The sequence below is a fragment of the Notolabrus celidotus genome, chromosome 2 (genome assembly GCF_009762535.1).
Source record: "Notolabrus celidotus isolate fNotCel1 chromosome 2, fNotCel1.pri, whole genome shotgun sequence".
NCBI lineage: Eukaryota > Metazoa > Chordata > Actinopteri > Labriformes > Labridae > Notolabrus > Notolabrus celidotus.
This window is the reverse complement of record NC_048273.1, coordinates 18,544,477-18,565,342: the sequence shown is the minus strand read 5'-3', so window position 1 is coordinate 18,565,342 and position 20,866 is coordinate 18,544,477. Positions and strand designations below refer to the sequence as shown.

At 40.7% G+C, this 20,866-nt stretch overlaps 1 protein-coding gene across 1 annotated transcript in view; it reads right to left on the bottom strand.

Moving 5' to 3' along the window:
* Positions 1-209: 209 nt before the first annotated feature.
* xpr1a (xenotropic and polytropic retrovirus receptor 1a) overlaps positions 210-20,866 on the bottom strand; it is an 80,208-nt gene continuing 59,551 nt past the window's right edge. Inside the window, exons 5-15 of the mRNA XM_034708149.1 lie at positions 20,700-20,849; positions 20,517-20,600; positions 19,704-19,785; positions 19,351-19,538; positions 18,799-18,978; positions 15,730-15,898; positions 14,892-15,092; positions 6,439-6,605; positions 5,294-5,433; positions 4,973-5,197; positions 210-4,227 (exon numbers count right to left, since the gene is read on the bottom strand). Coding sequence (XP_034564040.1) covers positions 4,170-4,227; positions 4,973-5,197; positions 5,294-5,433; positions 6,439-6,605; positions 14,892-15,092; positions 15,730-15,898; positions 18,799-18,978; positions 19,351-19,538; positions 19,704-19,785; positions 20,517-20,600; positions 20,700-20,849 — 1,644 coding nt within the window. The 3' untranslated portion in view covers positions 210-4,169. The remainder of the gene's footprint in view (positions 4,228-4,972; positions 5,198-5,293; positions 5,434-6,438; positions 6,606-14,891; positions 15,093-15,729; positions 15,899-18,798; positions 18,979-19,350; positions 19,539-19,703; positions 19,786-20,516; positions 20,601-20,699; positions 20,850-20,866) is intronic.

The window sequence follows — 20,866 nt, the reverse complement described above, 5'->3', positions numbered from 1 at the left end:
GAAATACCTGAAAAACCACAGCAAACATGAGACCTGGGAGGGGGTGTGTGTTCTGTATGTGTTATTGTGCACGTAGCTGTGCTCACTAAAGGTCACTCACTCCGAAAAGAAAGACTGAGAACTCAATCTGTGACAAAATGAATCATGAGAATCTGCTCGCACAGCTCAAATTTCAAAGCTAAAGAGAAAAAAAGAGTCAAGAGGCAGAGTGAGTTTTAAAAATAATCGTGGTTTATAAAACCCAGATATGACAGGATCACCAAAGTGGATACAGAAATACAAATACCATCAGGAAAACCATCATAGAACAGTGTTATACACTCAACATGTACAAACTACTCTGTAAAAAGGACTCGGGGGAGGAAGATGGTTCAGAATGTAAGACATCTTTCTTTCTTTATGTCTCTTAAAATCACATTTAGACACAATGTATGTCATCTATTATCTTTTTTGTATCTTATCAAAGTAGAACATCAATTTACCAAACTACAGGGACTATCACGTTGAGCTAGATCAGAGAACGGGTACGAACAACATCGAGAGAGGGACAAATATTGAGCACTTGAACATCAGGGGGGTTTCAGCAAGCAGTGAAAACAAAATCATCTTCACCCATGAGAAAACAAATGGGATTTGAGGGCTTCTCGCCATCATGATCTCATCAAAAACACAAACTCTACAAAAGAACCCTGTTTTTGTTTCCACATACTGAACATCTGTGAACAGACACTAGTCACTAAAACATTTGTTCTCTCACAGAGAAGCATCTCAAAAATGCTTCCAGAGAGCAAATAAAACATCTGAGATGTGTTTGTCAGCAGATCTGGGATCAGTTTAACAGCATCTTGTTATAATGAGGGTCCTCTGGGCTCTGTTCCTGTGCCTTACAGTATGACAAAGTGCTTCTGTCAGCAGGGCGGCAACAACGAAGCATGGAACGTCCACAACATTTCATGCACATTCACAAATGTACAAACAGTGTTACAGCTTCAGGAGACAGTCATCTGCCCCCTTTTGTCCCACACCATTGCGGAGATGTTGGAGCCTTGAAATGAGAGGAAATCACCAATAAGATATGACCAATCACATTTTCCACTTCTGTGTTTTTTTTCTCTGTTTTTATACAAACACATTTTGAAAAGATTTACACATGAAAAAGAGTGCAAGATTGTGACCAATCAAAAAAAGGCTCCTCATCACCTCCAAAATACTGTTTGTTTGGAGCAAAAATGGCAATATATGCGCTCAATCATCAACACAGTAGATGCAATGATTGCTAATATACACATTATGTCAAATAAATTAAGATCTATGTACAATGTAAAACAAAAGCAGCATGCAGGCATGACAACACAGTCTTTTTACAAAACTATCTGCTGTAGTGTTGGGAGAGAGGCAATATGTGTGTGAGTGCATGTGTGTGTGTGTAATATGGCATGAGTTTAGTGTGTCTATATAGATAGGGAAACTATCCATCTTCTACATTTTAACAGGTAAAACACATTCTCTCACTATCCAGTTCACATTGAGCTCATTGCACATGGATGCTTTTCATTCTTAGAGCTGCTACAGGAGAAACAGAAACAGAAGAAGAAGAAGAAGAAGAAGAAACAGGACTTTCTCTATGACATGTGTCTCACAGCTCTCTTGGTTTAGTCTTATGATGGGCTGGTGATGACGAAGAGCAGCCTCAGGGAGAAACAGCAGAGCAGGGGGCAGAGAGAGGGGGGGCAAACAGGAACACACTGTGAAACTTGTACCCGAGTTAGAGTTTTCTTCCCATTCTGGAAGCTAGGGACTCTTTTTCAGCAGTAGCAACGCGCAAAACAAACAAACAAAAAATATAGCTTTTCTTGTCTTGCATGAGTTAATGACACTTGATTAAACAAATCTCAACAATTGAAACCGTTTTTTTTAAAGTGCTAAAACAAAAAGGCAACAGTACACATCAGACAAACAATATATGTTGGGTTACTGAAATGCTGACTGATTCAGGGTCCTTAAAGTCGAGTGGAGCAGGGAAAAATATCACAAGTGATGGATATTTAAAGCCTAAGAACTTTGTATCAGAGTGACCTCAAAATTTGCAAGATTTGAACTCAATCAATACCAGAACAAGAGGTTATATTTGCCAAATTTCCAGTTTAGACGAACTAACATCAGAAGAGGACAGATTCATTGTGTTAAAGACTAACTCTCTGTTGTAGGAAACCCCCTACATGGCACAAAAAGCTCCCTGAAACCATTTTCAGCAGCACATTCAAAGAAAAGTATAAAAAAAATGCTCATCAAGCAACAGACATTGTCTGTGTGTGTTTGGGGGGAAGGTTGTCACGCTTTTCAGCAGGTTGAAAGTGTTGAGTGTTGTAATAATAAACCAGTGGTCTTCAAACTCTCTGTTGTCACATCTCTCTTAGTAGTTTGACCAAAATAGTCAATCATTTTTGACCCCGTACTATAAAGAGACATTTAAAGTTTAGTTGCATTTACTTGAATTTAGCTTGAGCTTGAAACAGGAATTGTCTTTGCGCACATATAAGAATTGTGTTTGTTCGGGCAACATAAAATGACAGACTCAAGGCTGACAGACAAAACTTTTCACGTTTAGTCTTGACCAATCAGACCATGTTTTTTTCATATTGTTGTGCTATCTCAAAAATCTTACAGAGCAGAATTTTTAAAGGCTTGTTTTCATCAGAGCACTCTTGTTCCTTTTTTTGTTTATTACAACATTTATGACTCAGATTCATTCAATTTTAAATGTGCTTCACATTTTCCTCCCTGGTCCCGTTCCCATTTGAAAACCACTGGCATGAAAGTATGCTGTTCTGACTCACTAACACTTCAACTAAAAGTCTGAAGCTGCTAAAATCACTGTGATTATAACAGCAGGGAGACTACCTGCTCAAATAGCCCAATATATGACATATATATGAACTTTTGTAGATAAGCTTTGTGCAGGTTGGATGGACAGAGCCACTGTAACCACAGTCACATTCACATAAGAAAGCTTTGGTAGTTAATGCAAATAAAAGCAATGCATATAAATAAACTACAGCTAATAGGGCACTTTAAGATGACAGCATTATCACAATCAGTTTGCGCTAATTTGAACCTGGGGATATATTAAGGTCTCACTACGAGCTTATTAGAAATGTGGCACAACCAAGAAAAAACATTCCAGACATTATAAAATACATTAACAATCATTGTGTGGATGCTCAAACTAGTCTCACTAGTAGAAACGACACATGTAGAAGTACTTAACAACTACAATAGAGTAACAATGCACATCAAAATATATTAAATATATTACAAAGCAACTTCACAGACTAGAAATGTTTGAATCAAAAAACATCCCTTGTTGTCGTTATTTTTATGTTTCGTGTATTAAATGCACTTTTCCTGCAAGTGCCTCCAGGGCTGTGACTGAGAGTATTAAAAAAAAAGAAAAAAAGATGAAGTATAAAAGAATCAACGAGCTGAAACTAGTTGATTTGTTACGATATGCTGTGATTTGCGTCAAGTCCTTCCTCAGGTTTGTATTGATTCATGTTTAGTCTTTTGATTGGCTTGTCTTCTCCCTGTTGATCCTAGAGTAGTTATAAAGACGTGTAAACAGTCATCTGTAGCCTTTTTATGCAGCTGTTCAACATAAATCCAGAAAAAGTAAAGAAAAATCTAAGGAAACACAAGTGTCTCAAAGTAAACTACTCATAATTCAATAAAAAGTCATTTAAAAAAACAGAAGAGAATAATCCCAGGGCAGTGTGGTCAGTGTTTCCAGTTACATGCAGAAGATTTCCCTAAACGTCTGTCCATCTGTCTCGCTGTTTGTCTGTGTTGCATTTACTCTCTCCTCTAATGTAGTATTGTGACACTATGTTTGTGCTTCAGCAGGTTTATCTTTTGTGTGTGTGTGTTGTGTGTGTTTCTATCTATACTTATAAAGACCAAATGTACACAACAGGATGTAAAGATGAGGTAAGCTGTCCAACGTGAGGGCAGTGTGTGTCCTCACTGCTTTAAAGGTTTAGACTGAGGGTTAGAGGTTTCTAGACTTTTTTCTATGAGGGAGAAGGGTTGAGGTTTGGGTGTTAGTGGACGAGGTCCTTATAAGTATACTATGACTGTGAGTGTGTTTGTGTGTATGTGCTAATCCTGTGGATTCAGCTGAAGGCCTCATCATCCGTGTCTTCGATTAGCACCTTGGTGTCCTTTTTGGATCTGAAAAAGAGGTAAAAAATAACAAGATTTAATTATTCAAATAGATACATTGATTTATATTTTACTTTTTTACTCACAAACATTTTAAAATCATGTCAACTATTATCCTCTGTGAAGTCATTTCACTGAGGTGTCTGGACCTTCAACTTATCCTAGGAGTTTTCATTGTTAAAAAAAAATGTACATGTACAAAATGTACACATATAATAATAATAATAATGATTCATTTTATTTATAGGCGCCTTTCTGGACACCCATGGTCACTTTTCAACATAGCCATAATAAAAGCAACACTCAACAGTAAATAAATACATAAATACATTAGAATAAATATACAATACTAGAAAAACGAAAGGGAGAGGGGAAGTCATTCCAGTCCCAAAGAGACAGATTAGAGTGCGTATTCTTGGCGGAAAAGGTGAGTTTTTAGGCGGGATTTGAAGGTGGTGGGAGAGGTGGAATTTTGTACATCCAGGGGGAGAGAGTTCGACCCCATGGTGGTCAAGCGAACAGGTGGGAGGGTGAGTTGGATGGAAGAGGAGGACCTGAGACTGCGGTAGGGTGGGTATTTTTGTTTGGAGGAGGTCAATGAGGTACTGAGGAGCTAAGTTGTTGATGGCCTTGTAGGTGAGGAACAGAATCTTGAAAATGATGCAGTATTTAATTGGAAGCCAGTGGAGTTGCTGCAGGACATACGCATAAAATTCACGTCTCAGGTGTTTCGAGTGTCTGGAGCATTTCTTACTGTGAGGAGGACAGCAGGGGGCGTCGGAGTGACAGGCTGTAGGATCTCTTCCAGGTCTTTTTGCCTGAGCGGTTGCGGACGCCGTCCTCCTGGTCCATCATCTGCTCCAGCAACGTCTGGTCGTCAGCGTTGAGAGGAGCCACAGAGATATCCCTCACAGCTCGAAACTCACCACAGTTATTCAGGTGCTCGTTCTCCAGACGGAAGAAGTTCCAGACAAAGCGCCTGCAGAGAGAAGGGGACAATGTCTTTATCCAGCAAAGCTTTATGTGTGGCTGAAGTTTTGTGTAGAGAGTAAGTTATCATGTTATTAAAACCTACCTGAAGACCTCAAGAGGAGCCAGCACAGTGGCTAGGATGTCGCCCACAGAGTGAATCTTGGTCGTTGTAGTCAAAGAGATCTGGATCGTCCAGGCGAAACGTAGGATCACATCTTCTATGATGGCACAGTAGTAGTAGGCCTGGATGAAGAGGTACAAAGTTTAGGGATGCAGTCTGTGCGTGTGTGTGTATGTGTTTGTGTGTGCGTGTAACCGCACGTAAGCATGCGTGTGGCCTTGATTTTGTAAAAATTCCCTCAGTGTCTTAGGTATGCACTGTTTTTTGACAAGAAAGCACTTTACTACTGTTTTTTGAAAAGTCCTGTATGAGTTAAAGCTGATGTTGGTAGTGACAGAGTAAACATCTGTTCAGAGAGGGACTTCAAATGTCAACACTTTCCCTCCCAACCAGATTTCCTCTTAGCCCTCCAACACAGATCGGCGTGTGCAGTCATGATAGTGCCGGACTCATAACCAATCGGAGGACGTAGTAGGGACCGCCCCTTAACCAGTCAGGACAGAGGATTGGAGATTAGCTAACGGAACGAGGGGAATAATAACATTGCTTGATACAAAGGCATTGGAAAATGCAGAGATTTCGCAATAGTCTCAAATGACTCCACTTACTGATGAGTACGGATGGGCATTATGACCTTTTCTCCAAACCCAGCAGAAAAAAAGTATCGTTTTTTACACCATTCCTACCAACAGCAGCTTTAAAGCTCCTGTGAGGAGTTTTTAGCTGGTTATGAAGCAGACTGACTTTAATACTGATACTGTCTGTTTCTGACCTCAAAGACTATCAGACTAAAGATAGACTATTTCTACATGGTTATTTTTAATGTCTAAGACCACTCACAGGAGGTAAGTGCTATTAACTGACGCTGCTGAAACAGCCTTTTCCTACAAATTCCAGGTCAAGGATTATTGATGATTCATAAAGTTGACTGTTCAAAACATATAAGTGTGATTTTTTTTACTGAACACAATACTTATTGATGAAAAGGACAAAATCAGCAATGAGATCAGAGCGGTTTGTCTACAGGAGCCGCCAAAAAGAACACAAACCAAAATTTCCCCACAGGAGCTTTAAGTGTTTCAATGAAATAATTACACAGTGTGCTTGTTACTCCTATCAAACCCCACCTTATGTGGGTAAACTATTTCTTCTCTGAGGAAGGTGTTTTCTCCAGCTCCTCGGTCAAACAGGCCCCAGTCCATGCGCAGGTCCCAGATCAGTGTGTAGAGGGAGCTGATTGTGGAGAATACTATCAGCAGGTAGAAGAACATGTCGGCATCTGTATGTCCTTGTTCTGGAAGAAAATACACACAGAGAGAAAAAAAACCCATCAGACATAACTACTCAAGTAAGCATAAAAGATCATTTCAACATCCGGCATGATAGGAATTGTGTTTTTAAATGAACCTCTAGAGATTGAGAATCACATTATTAAGGTTTTTCAGAGCAAGTTTTAAAGCAGTGGTGTCCAAACTTTTTTCAAAGAAGGCCACATTTGACGTTGTCAGAATACCTCAGGGCCAGTGGCTCCTACTGAGACTTGATACTCACAAAAGTTATATATGAAATTTCTATTTAATAACAATTATTTTACTTTTTTGTTCTCACTAAATCAGTAACTAGGAAGACCTCAGTTCCCCACAAGCCACGTAAACATTAGCAAACTTATCTTCTGGAGGAAACTGTTTTTCATTAGGGTCGGGCAAAGTGGGAAAAAATATTGTATCATTATTTTCACATGGTAGGATCTTGATCTGTATTTCATCACGCTTCTTTTTCCTGTTGTTTTTCAGACTTTTCTGTCCAGCAGACAACATTTTAAGAATAATGATAATAATAAATAATGATTTTCCTACATTCTGAACATTTTTTATGCACCAACTTTTGCCTTTTCTGTACAATTTCATATTTTTGATCTTGTCTTGTGTCCTCTTTTGTGTCTTCTGAACTTTTAGTGTTCATAAACAACATTTTCAAATCATGATATAATCATACATTTGAAAACCTGTAAACTTTAAGAGTTCTTGTGTTTCTTCTTTATTGCCATCTTGCAGAATTCACTGTGCTTTGGCTTTATACAAGTAGTCGATATGAAGCTTTTGAGACGTTTCTGGATTGAACTTAGTTTTGTTTGTGCGCTTGAAAGAAACTGCAAATGTACAGATGATTCAGAATGTGATTCATTTCTGTGCTATAATTAACATATCTTAAGATGCAAGCTTGGGGCCATAAATAAATTGACCTTGGGCCACGATTGGCTCCCGGGCGTACTTTTGACATGCCTGTTTTACAGCAGTACTTTGACCACTAGAGGGAGCCATCTTGCAAAGAATACTCCAGCAATGATTAATAGCTGTCCTGTGGACAACTATTACATTAAGAGTTTAATATCCACTTACATAAAACATTGTCCTCCATATCGAGGATGACTAAAGATCAAATTACAAGCTCTCCCGCAGCTCGTTCAGTTGTGGAGTTAAAAGCACAGCTGAGAAAGGAAGTCTGTACTGGACAGAAGCACAACATGCACTCTTTTGTGGCTGCAGATGTTGCTTCTGTATGAAATTTACTAGTTAGCTCATAACATTGATACATTTTTACTAGAGTTACTATAACTTGCATGAACCATCAGCTACTTTAAAATATTTACTTTAATGAAATACCTATTTCAAATGATTTAACTTGTGCACAAGGTTTTTTGTATAATGGCATTAAATGTTTTAATTTTGGTCTCAGTATCCTAGAGGTGTGGAAAACACCATCCCTGCTTCTTCCTACATAACAAAGACTATATTGAGAGTTGATGTTTCATTCCTTTATAAAAGGGCAGTACCTACATCTTTGGACATGTATATAGACAGTACTAGACAGGGGTGTGTCCAGACTTTTTGGGGCTGCAGTGTCCCAACTGCAGCATTGATAAATGCAGGGGCGGCAAAAAACATACCTATGAAATAAGGGCATGGACACACAATTAAATATAATTGATTAACTTCCTCTTCTCCACTAATCATATCTACTTAAACAGCATTCAAGTATCATATATATGTTATATTCCAGTACCTTTCATCTTTATGTAGTCACAACAGGGTGACAACATGTTAATCAACCAAATGTAATTCCTTAAGAACTTAAAAAAAATATGTTTATCCAAAGTCAGAATTTAAAGTACTTAAAAAAAAATGACAAGCAAACTTCTACAATCTGTCTTGGTAATGGTAATGGTAAATGGACTTGTAATCATACTTATATAGCACTTTTCTAGTCTGTCTGACCACTCAAAGCGCTTTTACACACTACTCGTCGCATTCACCCATTCATACTCATTCACTCATTGATGGTATTCGGGGTTCAGTGTCTTGCTCAAGGACACTTCGGCATGTGACTGCCTGAGCTGGGATCAAACCGCCAGCCATTCGATTGATAGACGACCGACTCTACCCACTGAGCCACAGCTGCCCCTCTCTTAAATACATTTATTGTCAGACTTTACTTTACCAAAACCTGAGAACTACTGATTTTGTTCAGTGTTCAAGTATTTGTGATGGACGGATTGCTTTCCCATTAACCTGTCTTATAAAAACAGATGTACGTATTTCTTTTTTTTACAATTTAGAGTATGAACAAAAATATGCTATATTTCAAAGCAATAAAAGCCACTATGATCCTATTTTAGTACAGCCCAGATTTGATTTTAGAGGAAGTCTTGCTTCTGACAAGCTCTAAGTAAGTTAGCAGTTTTCAGTGTTGTGATGATCAGCAGTGCTCAGCAGCATCTGTGCGTCTCTGCAGGATCACTGGGGCTGTGGTGTGCTTGTTCCTCACTGGGTGCTGATATATAAAACAGCACCCAGTGGGTGCTGATATAAATCAGCACCCAGTCGCCCCACACAGACACAGACAGAGACCAGACTCGTTCCCATTTGTCACAATCACTCCATCTTCCTGGTCGCAGCCAGTGAGGCGCCGGGAAGCAGGGTAGGATGTTTCTAACAGAGAGTTACTGCTGTGCTGCAACATTAACTGTCGGTGCCTTTGTGCCGTTTTCTGCCGCGGCTGAGCGATGGGATGGAAGGAGTCCCTACGGCCTCACTGAGATTTCCCAACTGTAGATTAAACTAACTTGTGGACGATATACTCTTTTCACCAGAGAACCTGCACTGATGTGATTCCCTTAGCTTTTAAAGAGTGCACGTATTTAACCCTTCACTTTCTGTTCAGACTGATGCTCCTCTTTTTCCGGCAGGCTGGTTAGCCACTGGGCCATAAAAAAGGTTAAGCAGGGTGAGAAGAACAATTGATTGGATGCTCAGTAGGGACAATTGGTGGTCACTGGCTCCTGTCACAATTACTTTGAGTCGGTCACACACGTATACGCACGCACGCACGCACACACACACACACACACACACACACACACACACACACACACACACACACACACACACACACACACACACACACACATACACATGCACCAGGTTTCTATTGTTATCCACAGGCACTCATGGGGTTGAACAGGATTAAAAACAGAACACTTCAACCGGCTCATTTGCAGCAACAGGCTCGTTTTCCTCTGATGGAAACCAGTTCACAACAAGAACAATCAGTCCCTACTATAAAGAGCGATTTCTAATCTGTTACCTGGGCAACCGAGTCAATCAACAAGGTAATTAAGAATCCTGCAACTGGAGATCACTCAACCTTATTTCTCACCCAACCAAGCATTTTAATTCTGCAAAGAATTACTGGTTTACACACACAATGTATCTATATCCAGTGACTACCCTCAGCTCCAGATGTAAATATATTGTCTATGGAAGAAGGAGGAGCAGAGGTGAGACAGAGTTCAGCAGGCAGAGAGAGAGAGAAAGATAGAGAGAGATGAGAGAGAGAGAGAGAGAGAGAGAGAGAGAGAGAGAGAGAGAGAGAGAGAGAGAGGCGTGTCTTTATCTTCATAGGTTAATGTATGTTCAACTGAAACTGTGTGTGCGTACACACGCTGCAATTCATCTTCTTATTATGAATGAGGGGTCAGTACATGAAATGAAGTTATAAAAGCTGTCAGCTCTGCGCTCATCTCTATTCCAGCAGAGTCCAGCAGACATGTGTTCAGCCCCAGGCTCCTGATTGCACCTCCTCTGCTCTCCTTCCTATTCCTCTTATATCCTTTTTCTCCTTCCTCCTTTCCTTTATTACCATTAACTGTGTTTTGATATCTATTAATTCTGTGATTTCCCTCTACTTCTATATGCCAATTTTTCTCACCTCCCTCTGGTGTTCTCTTGTTCTCTCTGTGTCTCTTCTCCTCCCTTTATCCAGCCTCCTCTTTTTTTTATTTTTTTATCTCCCCCTCTGTGCTATCAGCTCAAAATTGTCTGATCCTTCACAGTCGGACTCGTTTTACTTCCATTCCTCACCGTCATGATCAGCCTTTCACAAAGACCAGCAGGACAAATGTTCCTCTTTCGTCACATGGCTTTAGTTGGGTTTTGTCTATTTGATGTTCCAGCCAAAGAGATGTCTTTGAAACCATGTGTACATTGATGAGAAACATTTGCATTTGTCACATTAATGATTCCTAATCTTGTTATTTAGTCTGTCCATTTAGTTAATTGCCCTCCAAGCATCTCCTCTCTGTCAATTAGAAGTTTGCACTTTCCCTGTCCATAATGCAACATCCTGCCTCTTTCTGTACATGAGATAAATCCTGAGAGGTTAAATTAACATTAGACTTGTAAGTATCTCCACTGCATTTGAAACAGCAATAAGTCTAAAGCCACTGTGCAGACCATATTGATCCTGAGTAAAGTAATCCGCTTTATAGTCCGACGTTTCGCTGAATCTTAGACGGTTTGGGAATTCTGCCCAAACCAGGAAATCCTACGTCATGTCTTCTATTACGAGCGTCTAGGTTTAGGTTTGTAAAAAGAGAGAACTACACGCTGACTACATCTCAATCCTCAGCAGAGAAGCTCATGATTTATTCGTTTCATTTACGGTTTCAGCATTTCACTTCACAGTTCCAGGAAGGCGTAAGTCTCTGAGGCAGTGAGGTCACACAGAGACCATCATGGCTGTGCTCAGGTTCATAATGAAGGTGACACATCCACAGATGGGCGCTGGGAGCTCTGCCAGATACTGACCGACACTGCAGCCTCCTTTTACAGCTGGACTCAGCGGTTTAACACGACGCCTGCCTGCTGTGTTATCTGGAAGATGCTGGGTAACGTAGTGAGCATCATCTGTCCGGTCTACAGGAGGCATCACTGATAAAGACTTCTTCACTCCTACTTTTAATTCTTGGGAGGCTGTTTGTTTACCATAAGGTTTAATGTCTACAAGATAATCTTCTCGTGTGTAGATCAAATATTCCCAATTTCCTCAACCATCCAGTCACTATCAATGTGTGCAAATGTCTGGTTTCCCATCCCGCTTCCTCACTTAACCCGCTTGGTCTGGGCTTCCATTATCAGCGCAGGATGAAAGACAGCTTCATACAGAATAAGACATGAAGCGAGGCCATTAGTCTACAGGCTTCAGACCAGAGGAGGAAGAAGGATGGATATGGTTTAATGGACGCCTTGCCTTCAGAGCTGTGGCACAGAAAACATAAGTCTATCTGTCTGTCTGTCTTCCTGGTTCATGAAATATCGGATCACTGGCGGTCAGCTCAGGAAGCAGGGGTATTGATTTGAATATATCAGAAATGGATTATGTCAAGCTGGGAAATATCATTAAGCAGTTTAGAAATGTTAAAGAGGATGTTTCACAGATGGCTTTTTCAAGGAAAATAAATACATAAACTGGAATTTCGAGGAGGTTAAATTTATGAGCAGCAGAATAAAAGAACAGCTTTGAAATGAGCTTCGTGAACACATTTCTGTTGTGAAAACTGAAATACAAAGAACGAATGCTGCAGCGCTGCCTCTATTGCCTGGGTGCCGTGTCTTTGAACATTCACACTCCTTTGTGATAGGGCTTCTGAATGTGAATAATTGCAGGCTAATTGTGAAGCTGTCAGACAGGGAGTGACTTGACTTTTAATTGTAACCACTCTTTCATTTCCTCTTTTTTTCCTCTTTTTCTGCTACATCTAAGATGGCAGTATTTCTCTATCCACCCTATATTTTTCTACCTCTCAGACTCTTCTTTCACTCTCTCTCTCTCTCTCTCTCTCTTGCTGTTAGACTGAATGGCATATTGTGAGAGAAGAACCTTGTTTATCCATTGCTGTGTTGACAAACCTTTCCCATTTCCATTGTAAAGCTCTTGGCAATGAGGAAGAAATCAAGGCTAACTACTTGCATTTGCTTACAAGGTCACCTCTGCTTTCTGAGCACACACGATTCAATACAAAGGCTGAAAAACCTGCGTGTTGTTGACATATTCCTGTAACAGAAGCACAAAATATTGATGTTTTGCTTTATGGACTTTTGACAGTGACATCTGGATTTTCTAGGTGATGATGGAATCAGTTGTACAGCCTTGAAATTGATAGAGGCTGTTTTTAACATGAGCATTACTAAGGCAGGGTATGTCCAGAGGGATGACCAGGGGTGGCCTGCACCCCCTTGAAATTGTGTTGACCCAAAAATCTATAATTGGTCATTTGCCTTGTCGGAGCAGCTATTTGGGCTGTATAAAAAGTATGGATGTAAGGATATATCGCAAGACGGTAAAAAACGGAAAAATAATGGTTGAATTAAAATTGATTCAACATAAGTTGTATCTGGATATTATTTTTAAACAGTAGAGGGCGCTATCTGCATTATACTCCGCTTGTTCAACATCATTAAGTCTCTTGCGCTGCTCTCTCGTCACTCGCTGAGTGGAGGTGTTTTAAGTTTAAAGCATGTTTCAGAATCATCTGACTAAAGGTGTTGCGCACAGTGGAGACGCTCAGCTGGGGGCTGCAGATGAGTGAAAGGTCTCCACGAGCGCTTTTTTTCTCCGCCGCCGGACTGATTCTGACCCAGTTGCGCTCCCGGCTGACACCTGACCATGTTTAAATGCTTATTTTTCTCAATAAGAACGAGTAGACAGAAAACTTGACACTGTGAGTCCAAAAAAAAAACATACACCACTGCACCACTGCACTTTTATCACATTATTTTAGCCTGTACATATTAGTCATGCCTATTTGTTGTTCTTTTTGTATTTATAGCTGATGTTATTGTTATTATTTTTATTTTATTTTTATTGTAGGTCTTATTCTTATGCCTTGTACAAAGAGAGCACAGTTTACCTAAGTCAAATTCCTTGTGTGTTCAAGCATACCTGGCCAATAAAGCTGATTCTGATTCTGATTCTGAAAATATGATCCTGTTCAGTTGTCCTGTTGCAGTAAATCCACTCAGTAATCTGAGTCTTCTTTCTATGTCCATGCGTCCACGGAGATTATTTATAAGCCTGCTCCTCACGTTGATATTCAGCGTGTTAACATTTTGAACCCCTCAATATGATCCGTAGCTGTTTAATACCGTCAGTAATAAACACTGTGTTGTGAAGGAAAATTTGATTTAGGAGAAAATAACGCATTTGGCTCTATAATTGTTCTGAAATTTTCCAGCGAGGTATTTTTGTATGGTGGTTTAAGTTTTTTTGCAAGTTGTGGAAAAAAAGTGTGCAGTGTTACTTTGTTTACAAAGAAATCTAAGAGAAAAATATATATATTGCAACTGTCCATATCTGACAATTGAAATAAAATAATAGTTATTTAAGTTTTGAGTTCAATCCAATTTTCTTGAAAATTAGAGAATCTTGAGTGAATCGTACGCTGAACCAAAAAAACGGTATTCGAATCGATTTGTGGGTTGAGTGTATCCTTACATCCCTAGTAAAAAGTATAGACTGGTCAAAACATGGATGTCGTCTCAGTGATGTCACCCCTTGGTTCCAGAGACCGCATTGTGAAGTCAAATGATGGTGGTCGCCATGTTGCAAATGCTGATTTAACCCAATGTTTCTTCAACCAAGCAACAGGCAATGAGAAGGAGTGGAGGTGGGACTTCAGACCCGTGGAAAACAACAACGCAACAACCTGTAAGTTAACTCAGCCATGCCTCCAATTATGTAAATATATACCTCATTCTTTGCCTTAATATTATCAAAACAGACAGGTAGAAAAAAAATTCCCTTACACAGAGTGTACAAGTGAAGACATGTGCTAACAGGTTGTAAACATGTCAATTTCTGATAGCCATGTCAGCATGGGCTATAATGGGGATTCCTTGAGTTTGGAGTTATCCTCAAGTGGACACTTGAGGAACAACAATTTTTTTGCACATCAGCATTGACTTAATTTTTTAAGACAGTAGGTTGCCAATTGATTGAAACAAGCTTATGATAGCTTTCTTTGCAATTTAGCGTGGCACAAAACCTGTATGATACTTTAAAGGAGATATGATAGGACAGAAGGGGAAAAAAATGTCATTCATGTTTGTTTACACACACGTACTTCATGCCCCACCTGCATATATGGGAGCCCACGTTGGGCCACCTCAACCAAAAAATCTTGACACAACCCTGTGAAAAGGTATTTGTAGATACAATATATTTTGTCTGTTCTGCGTCCTACCTCTGTGTGTTGCGTAGAGTGCTGCAAAGGTGACAACAAAGAAGGTTGTGGAATATTTCCCAGCATTGACCAGGTGAGGGAAAGCCCTCTTGGTGTCACGGTAACGCCTGAGGCATTGGATGAAGCGGAACCAGGCGGGCAGACACTGGATGACGGCACGCAGACCATATGAGTAGCTGTGGCAAACAAAGTCCCCAGTGTCTGAAAAAAGAATAGAACAGTGCATGATTATGTTGAAATCTCACGTTCTCCCTCTCATTTTCTCCAATAGTATCTTCATTGGGTTTCCTTCATCAGCTCATCATCATGAGAAGCACACAGCGACCTCTGAGTGGCCGAACACTTCCGTTCCATTAGCCCTGTGTTAATTAGCTGCTCGGGGGCGAAGGTGTCACTGCTGCTGCTGAAGATGAGCTGCAATTGAACTGTTGTTCAAATCTCATCTCTGGATGGGACAGTTCAACTATCTGGCACACTGTCAAGTCAGGCCCTCACTTTTACTGGCAGAAGATTTTTTCGGCTTTCTAATACAATGAGCCACAGCAGGTGAAGAATAAAAGTTTGTTACCAAAAACTTTAATAATTGTTGTCAAGTCATGTTTTGTTTGTTTGTTTGTTTGTTTGTGTTTGTGTCTGTGTTTGTGTGTGTGTGTGTGTGTGTGTGTGTGTGTGTGTGTGTGTGTGTGTGTGTGTGTGTGTGTGTGTGTGTGTGTGTGTGTGTGTGTGTGTGCGTGTGTGTGTGTGTGTGGCCCCAAAGTGCTATTTTCTCTCTGTCTACAAGCAGCAGAAGATATCCAGTTTAACACAATCCCTTTCTGACCTTGGACCAACGTCTCACCTCTGGGGTTGGGCAGCAGGCCCTTGCTGTTGCTCCACTGCAGCTCAAAGACGTAGAAGCAGATCAGATACTCCAAATCCATCAGAACAACCACCAGAGAGTTGAGCTGATCGGCCAGCCAGAAGTCTGCAAACTCCACCCGGTGAAACGGCGCAGTGAAGACGCGGAACTGAGCACAGAGACAAGAGTAATTAGAGCATCTGAGGAACAAACATATTACTCAAATTAAGAAACTGTTTGTTGCATTGCAGAAAACACCTTGGCTGACATTCTAACCAGTAAGTCTTTCAACACTGGGAATGAATTAACAAACGATTAATTAGTGTGCAACTCTCGCTGTACTTCAGTAGAAAAGTGTAAAGCAGGGAACATCCTCCATTATGGATCAGTAACACACAGAGGGATTGAGCCTCCAGACTACATTATCAGCACACCACAGCACGGCCTAATGAGTCACGCTGTGTGTCTGAGGGCGTGTTGTTGTTTATTTGTGCATCACTACTTGTTGGTGAGACAACCTGGCAGTGTTCTGTCGCTTGCTTTTGCTTCTGTGGGCATTTTTTGGATCATGCCTTTTGGCTGAAGCTCAGCTATTGACCACGCTTTGTAAAATGATACAACCTCGCTCCACTCATTCCACTTTCCCTCAAGCCACTTGTGACATTTTAGAACAACTGAATGCCTTTTGCTTTCCATGTATGCTTTCAGGCGTAAACATCATACAACACCTCCCTCTCCCCACACTCCAAATGTCAAAGAGTATTGATCTTTTTTTCTTTTTTTTTTTTTTTACATATATCAGCCCATTATGTATTTCTCTTAGCCTGTCAATCTAAGTCTGTATTGATCGAGTGACCAGCTCACTCATTTCCGCTCCATCTGTGTGGATGTCTCAGGGCTGAGCCTGCTGCAGTGATATGGTTTGGTTTTCATTTCTTGAATAAACACTGGTGATCCAGGTTCTTGCTCTACAGTTTGTCCTGTAATGAAATTCTTTGTCCTTTGACGGGTTTTATTGTCAGAGGAAATTAGCTCACCCGGTGCTCATGCACTGCTACAAAACCAACAACCTATTTGATCCAATAAAACTACAATTTATTATTGCTCATTGCCTATTCTATGAGCAACGTGAACCATGAAAACAGCTCATTTCAGCACTAATGCTTTGTAGCTTGATATGATTTCTGAGGACCAATCAAGACCGATAATAGAGCCACATCAGCAGGGAGCTGGGAGGGCAAGGACAAGAAAAAGAGGAGGGGGCTGTGCTGCTGCTGAGGGGAGAGGCAGCAAGGGTGGGAGCAGGGCTGAAGAAGAGAAGTAGGAGAGGAGAAAGAGGGGGAAGAAGAGGAAGAGGAGGCAGAGGAGGAAGAGGAGGAAGAGGAGGTGAGGGCATCAGCATACTGATAGATCTCTGCCTGTAATGATTGCACAGTCACAACCTCCACCTCCCCAGGGACGAGGCTGCATTCTATTATCCCTTATCCCTCTGCCCTCTGTCTCAGTACATCCCCCTCTAAAGATACACACACACACACACACACACACACACACACACACACACACACACACACACACACACACACACACACACACACACACACACACACACACACACACACACACACACACACACACACACACACACACGCCACCCTTTCTCCTGCAGGCCTGTAGCTCGGCTTAGACAAAGAACAGTGTAACAGAGGAGGGTTTTTGTAAACATGAGACTTGAGATAGAAATCTGAATTTCACATGCATCCATTATGTGGCACATCCTCATAGACACACACACATGCACACACATGCATGCACATATACACACCACACACACACACACACACACACACACACACACACACACACACACACACACACACACAAATATTTAAATTGTGTCAGCAGCACAAAACAGAAGCAGAAAACATCGTTAAAATGACAAACGGCTCATCCAAAAAAATGTTTGGGTCTCAAGTTATGGTGATCTGTTGAATCACATACGAAGACAGAGCTGTCAAACACAATCACAAGCCCCTTGAGACAACTATATTACCTCTGTCCGCAATTGTGTATATGCCAAGGGTTCCCAAAAATAATATATTCATTTTATACAAAAATGTAAGATTATTTTAGTTAAGATTAGGATGAAAAACATGAAGGAGCTCATTCATCTCACAAGCTGTACAGTAAATGTAGCGGCGACTGCAGCAACTGGCAAAGCAGCTGCAAGAAGAATGGTGTAAAGTGTATCTCAACATGTGGAAAACCTAGACTCCTGAAACATTTCACACTGCGGAGTAGAATTTTTTTGTAACTATTATTCGAGAAATTGAAATAAACAAATATTACTGCTTTTGAATTTACGTGTAAAAGTGGCCGTGGCCGTTTTTCCACCAAGGAGCGGTTTTGATGCAAAACATATGCTTGCAATTAATTCATTTGCCTGACTAATAAATCAACCCCTATTCTCTTTATTTAAAATCTCCAAATAAATATCACATTAAAGCTACACTTACTTGGTCGGTTCTTGGACACAGACTTGAGCAATGACTGCATTAGCAACTTCAAAGGTTTTCGAGCGTGAGCTGGCACCTGTCTTTGCCTGCCTGCATGTTCTTCATAGTTTAAAGACTTGACACAGCACTGGGTCGTAGTAAAGTTCTGATATCGCAAGTGTAGACAGCATATTCAACCTTCAGTCCTTTTTCAAACATGCATCTCACATGGTCTCAACTTGTTCACATGTAGTGCATAAGTAGTCTTGAACTAACATCAGCAACTCAAAACAACAAAGATGAAATTCTTCTTGTTAATCAGTCGCTGTCTGATCAATCAATAAATAGCGATAATCAGGACCTACATTTGGCTGTATTTATAATTAAACCAACATATTTGATAACCTCTTTGTCAGTCTAAAACAGCCAACGTTAGCACTCACCCACTCTTCCTTATATTTTCTTATTAAACACAAAGCTTTCAGACAGATCTTCAGAGTGGATATACATTCTGACACTGAGTACAGTAGCAAAAGAGTAAAAAATGTTACAATAGGTCAACAAGTGGACTGACCAGCAGCTTGAGGAGCCAGAAACGTGACTTGTAGTAGCAGGTCTTGAAGGGGTTAATGAGGAAGAGCAGCATGAAGCCGTAGAGGATGAGGGGGTTGATCTGCATGGGGAGGTAGGTGTACTCTGAGTACAGACAGGAGAGGATGCTGAGACACCACAGCACTCCCAAGAAACCAGCAATCTGCAGCAAACAGAGGAGAAACAGAAAAGACTGGCATTACAGGAACGCACTTCTGACACATACTCATTATTAATGAGCTAATCTGAATAATTTACAGCAAATTATGTTGATTCTATTATTCTAGAGGATAAAAAAAACCCTCTGGACATTATGTGTGTATTGTTCTGCAGAATAACATCTTATTTCATTGTACTTCAGAAGCAGATCTTGATTACCCTGATGAAAACATAACCTCAATCACTCCAGCTGCATATTTGTTAGATGCATCATTACTCATAACAAACAGCTATTACAGAGCAAAACTTTCTTTTCCCAACACTCAGGGCTTTTATTTTGTAGCAGAATTGCTTCCAGTTGTTTCCCCATACTGACCTCAAAGAGGTGCTGGTGTGAAAGGTTGTTTCTGGGGTTGATCTCAAAGATGAGCACATGGTTGACTCCAGCTTGCCTCCATCCGTATGTGTTGATTCCCAACAGGAAGAGGAACTGGATCAACAGGAAGCCGCCTCGATAGATCCGCACTAATGGCCAAACGTTCTCAAAGCGGATGAACACAGCACCTGATTGAAACCACAGTGGATTATACATCAAATCTGCTTGCTGTGTCATATTTCTGTTAATCATTTCTCCAGGACTGCTGGTTCTCTTACAGTGACACTTTACAGATTGTTCAGGACTCAACAGGATATGAAAAATGTATGAATCTGAGTATGTATGTGGCTCACCGGTAAGAACGAAGGAGATGGCGAGAATGATAAAGAAGCCACAGTAAAGACCCACACGAAACGTTGTCCAAGCCAGAGCAGGCTGAACCAGGCAGAGAGGAATACAGAACAATAGAATATTATTTTAGTAAATAATATGAACATACAGGACAAATAACCACAGATTCATAACAAGCTCTCAGAATATAATTCACACTTAGTTTGAACAGTCCAATAAAGTAAATCATCAACACACTGCACATATCTCAATAGAAACCCCCTCTGCCTCTTTTTATCCGCCTCAACATATTTATTATACACATGCCTGCAGATGCAGAGTACATGGAAAGATCAATACTCACAGAGCACAATTTAAGTCAGACATGACAGTAATTAATGCAGTAATAACAGTAGATCTAACATGGGGGGGTAATGTGCCACTACCCTGGGTTGGTTCTGAGAGATATCCTGTCTGTTCAACAAAGAGAAGCACTTATAAAATCAATACTGGAGGCTCTCGTGGTTTCACTCTCTTTACATCTGTCCATCTGTAACTCTCAGTTTTTCTTCTGAACAAACCTCTTACCTTTTGTTCCTGGTCTTTGTTCACTGTCAGCAAAACTGATTAAAACTAATATTACAGAAACTTAGATTCAAAGATTTTTCCTGCTGTGATGTTTGGGGTTTGGGTACCAAATGTGTTCTCAGATATCTGAGAACAAGCTGATAGAAAGCAGTTGATGTTTTTGACACTCTTCTGTGTTTTTAGCCTGAAAAGGAGATTTTAGTGTTTATTTAGAGGCACAAATCAGGTACAGGCACTTATTTTCTGACCTGAGCTGCCCCCAGTGGAGGAACTCTCAGCCTCTTCATGGCCCTCTGACGATCTCCCCCCTCCAGCTCTGTGGTCACCAGGGTCTAAACACACATAACAGTTATTTCATGGAGGTCTTTGGTTTCCTCCAACATCCTTGTATCAAACAGAATGCAAATGTGAGTGTCTGTGCGATCAAGCACCTCTGTCTCAGAGATGAGCTGTGTGATCTTCTTGCAGGTGTAGAAAGGAGCCACCTCCACATGAGCCACACGCCAGTCGGCCCCGCGAGGCGTATCCAGGATCTTGTCATGTTTCTTCAGGATTTTACGGAAACCAGTGAAGTTCAGGTTCTGTGGGCACAAATGGA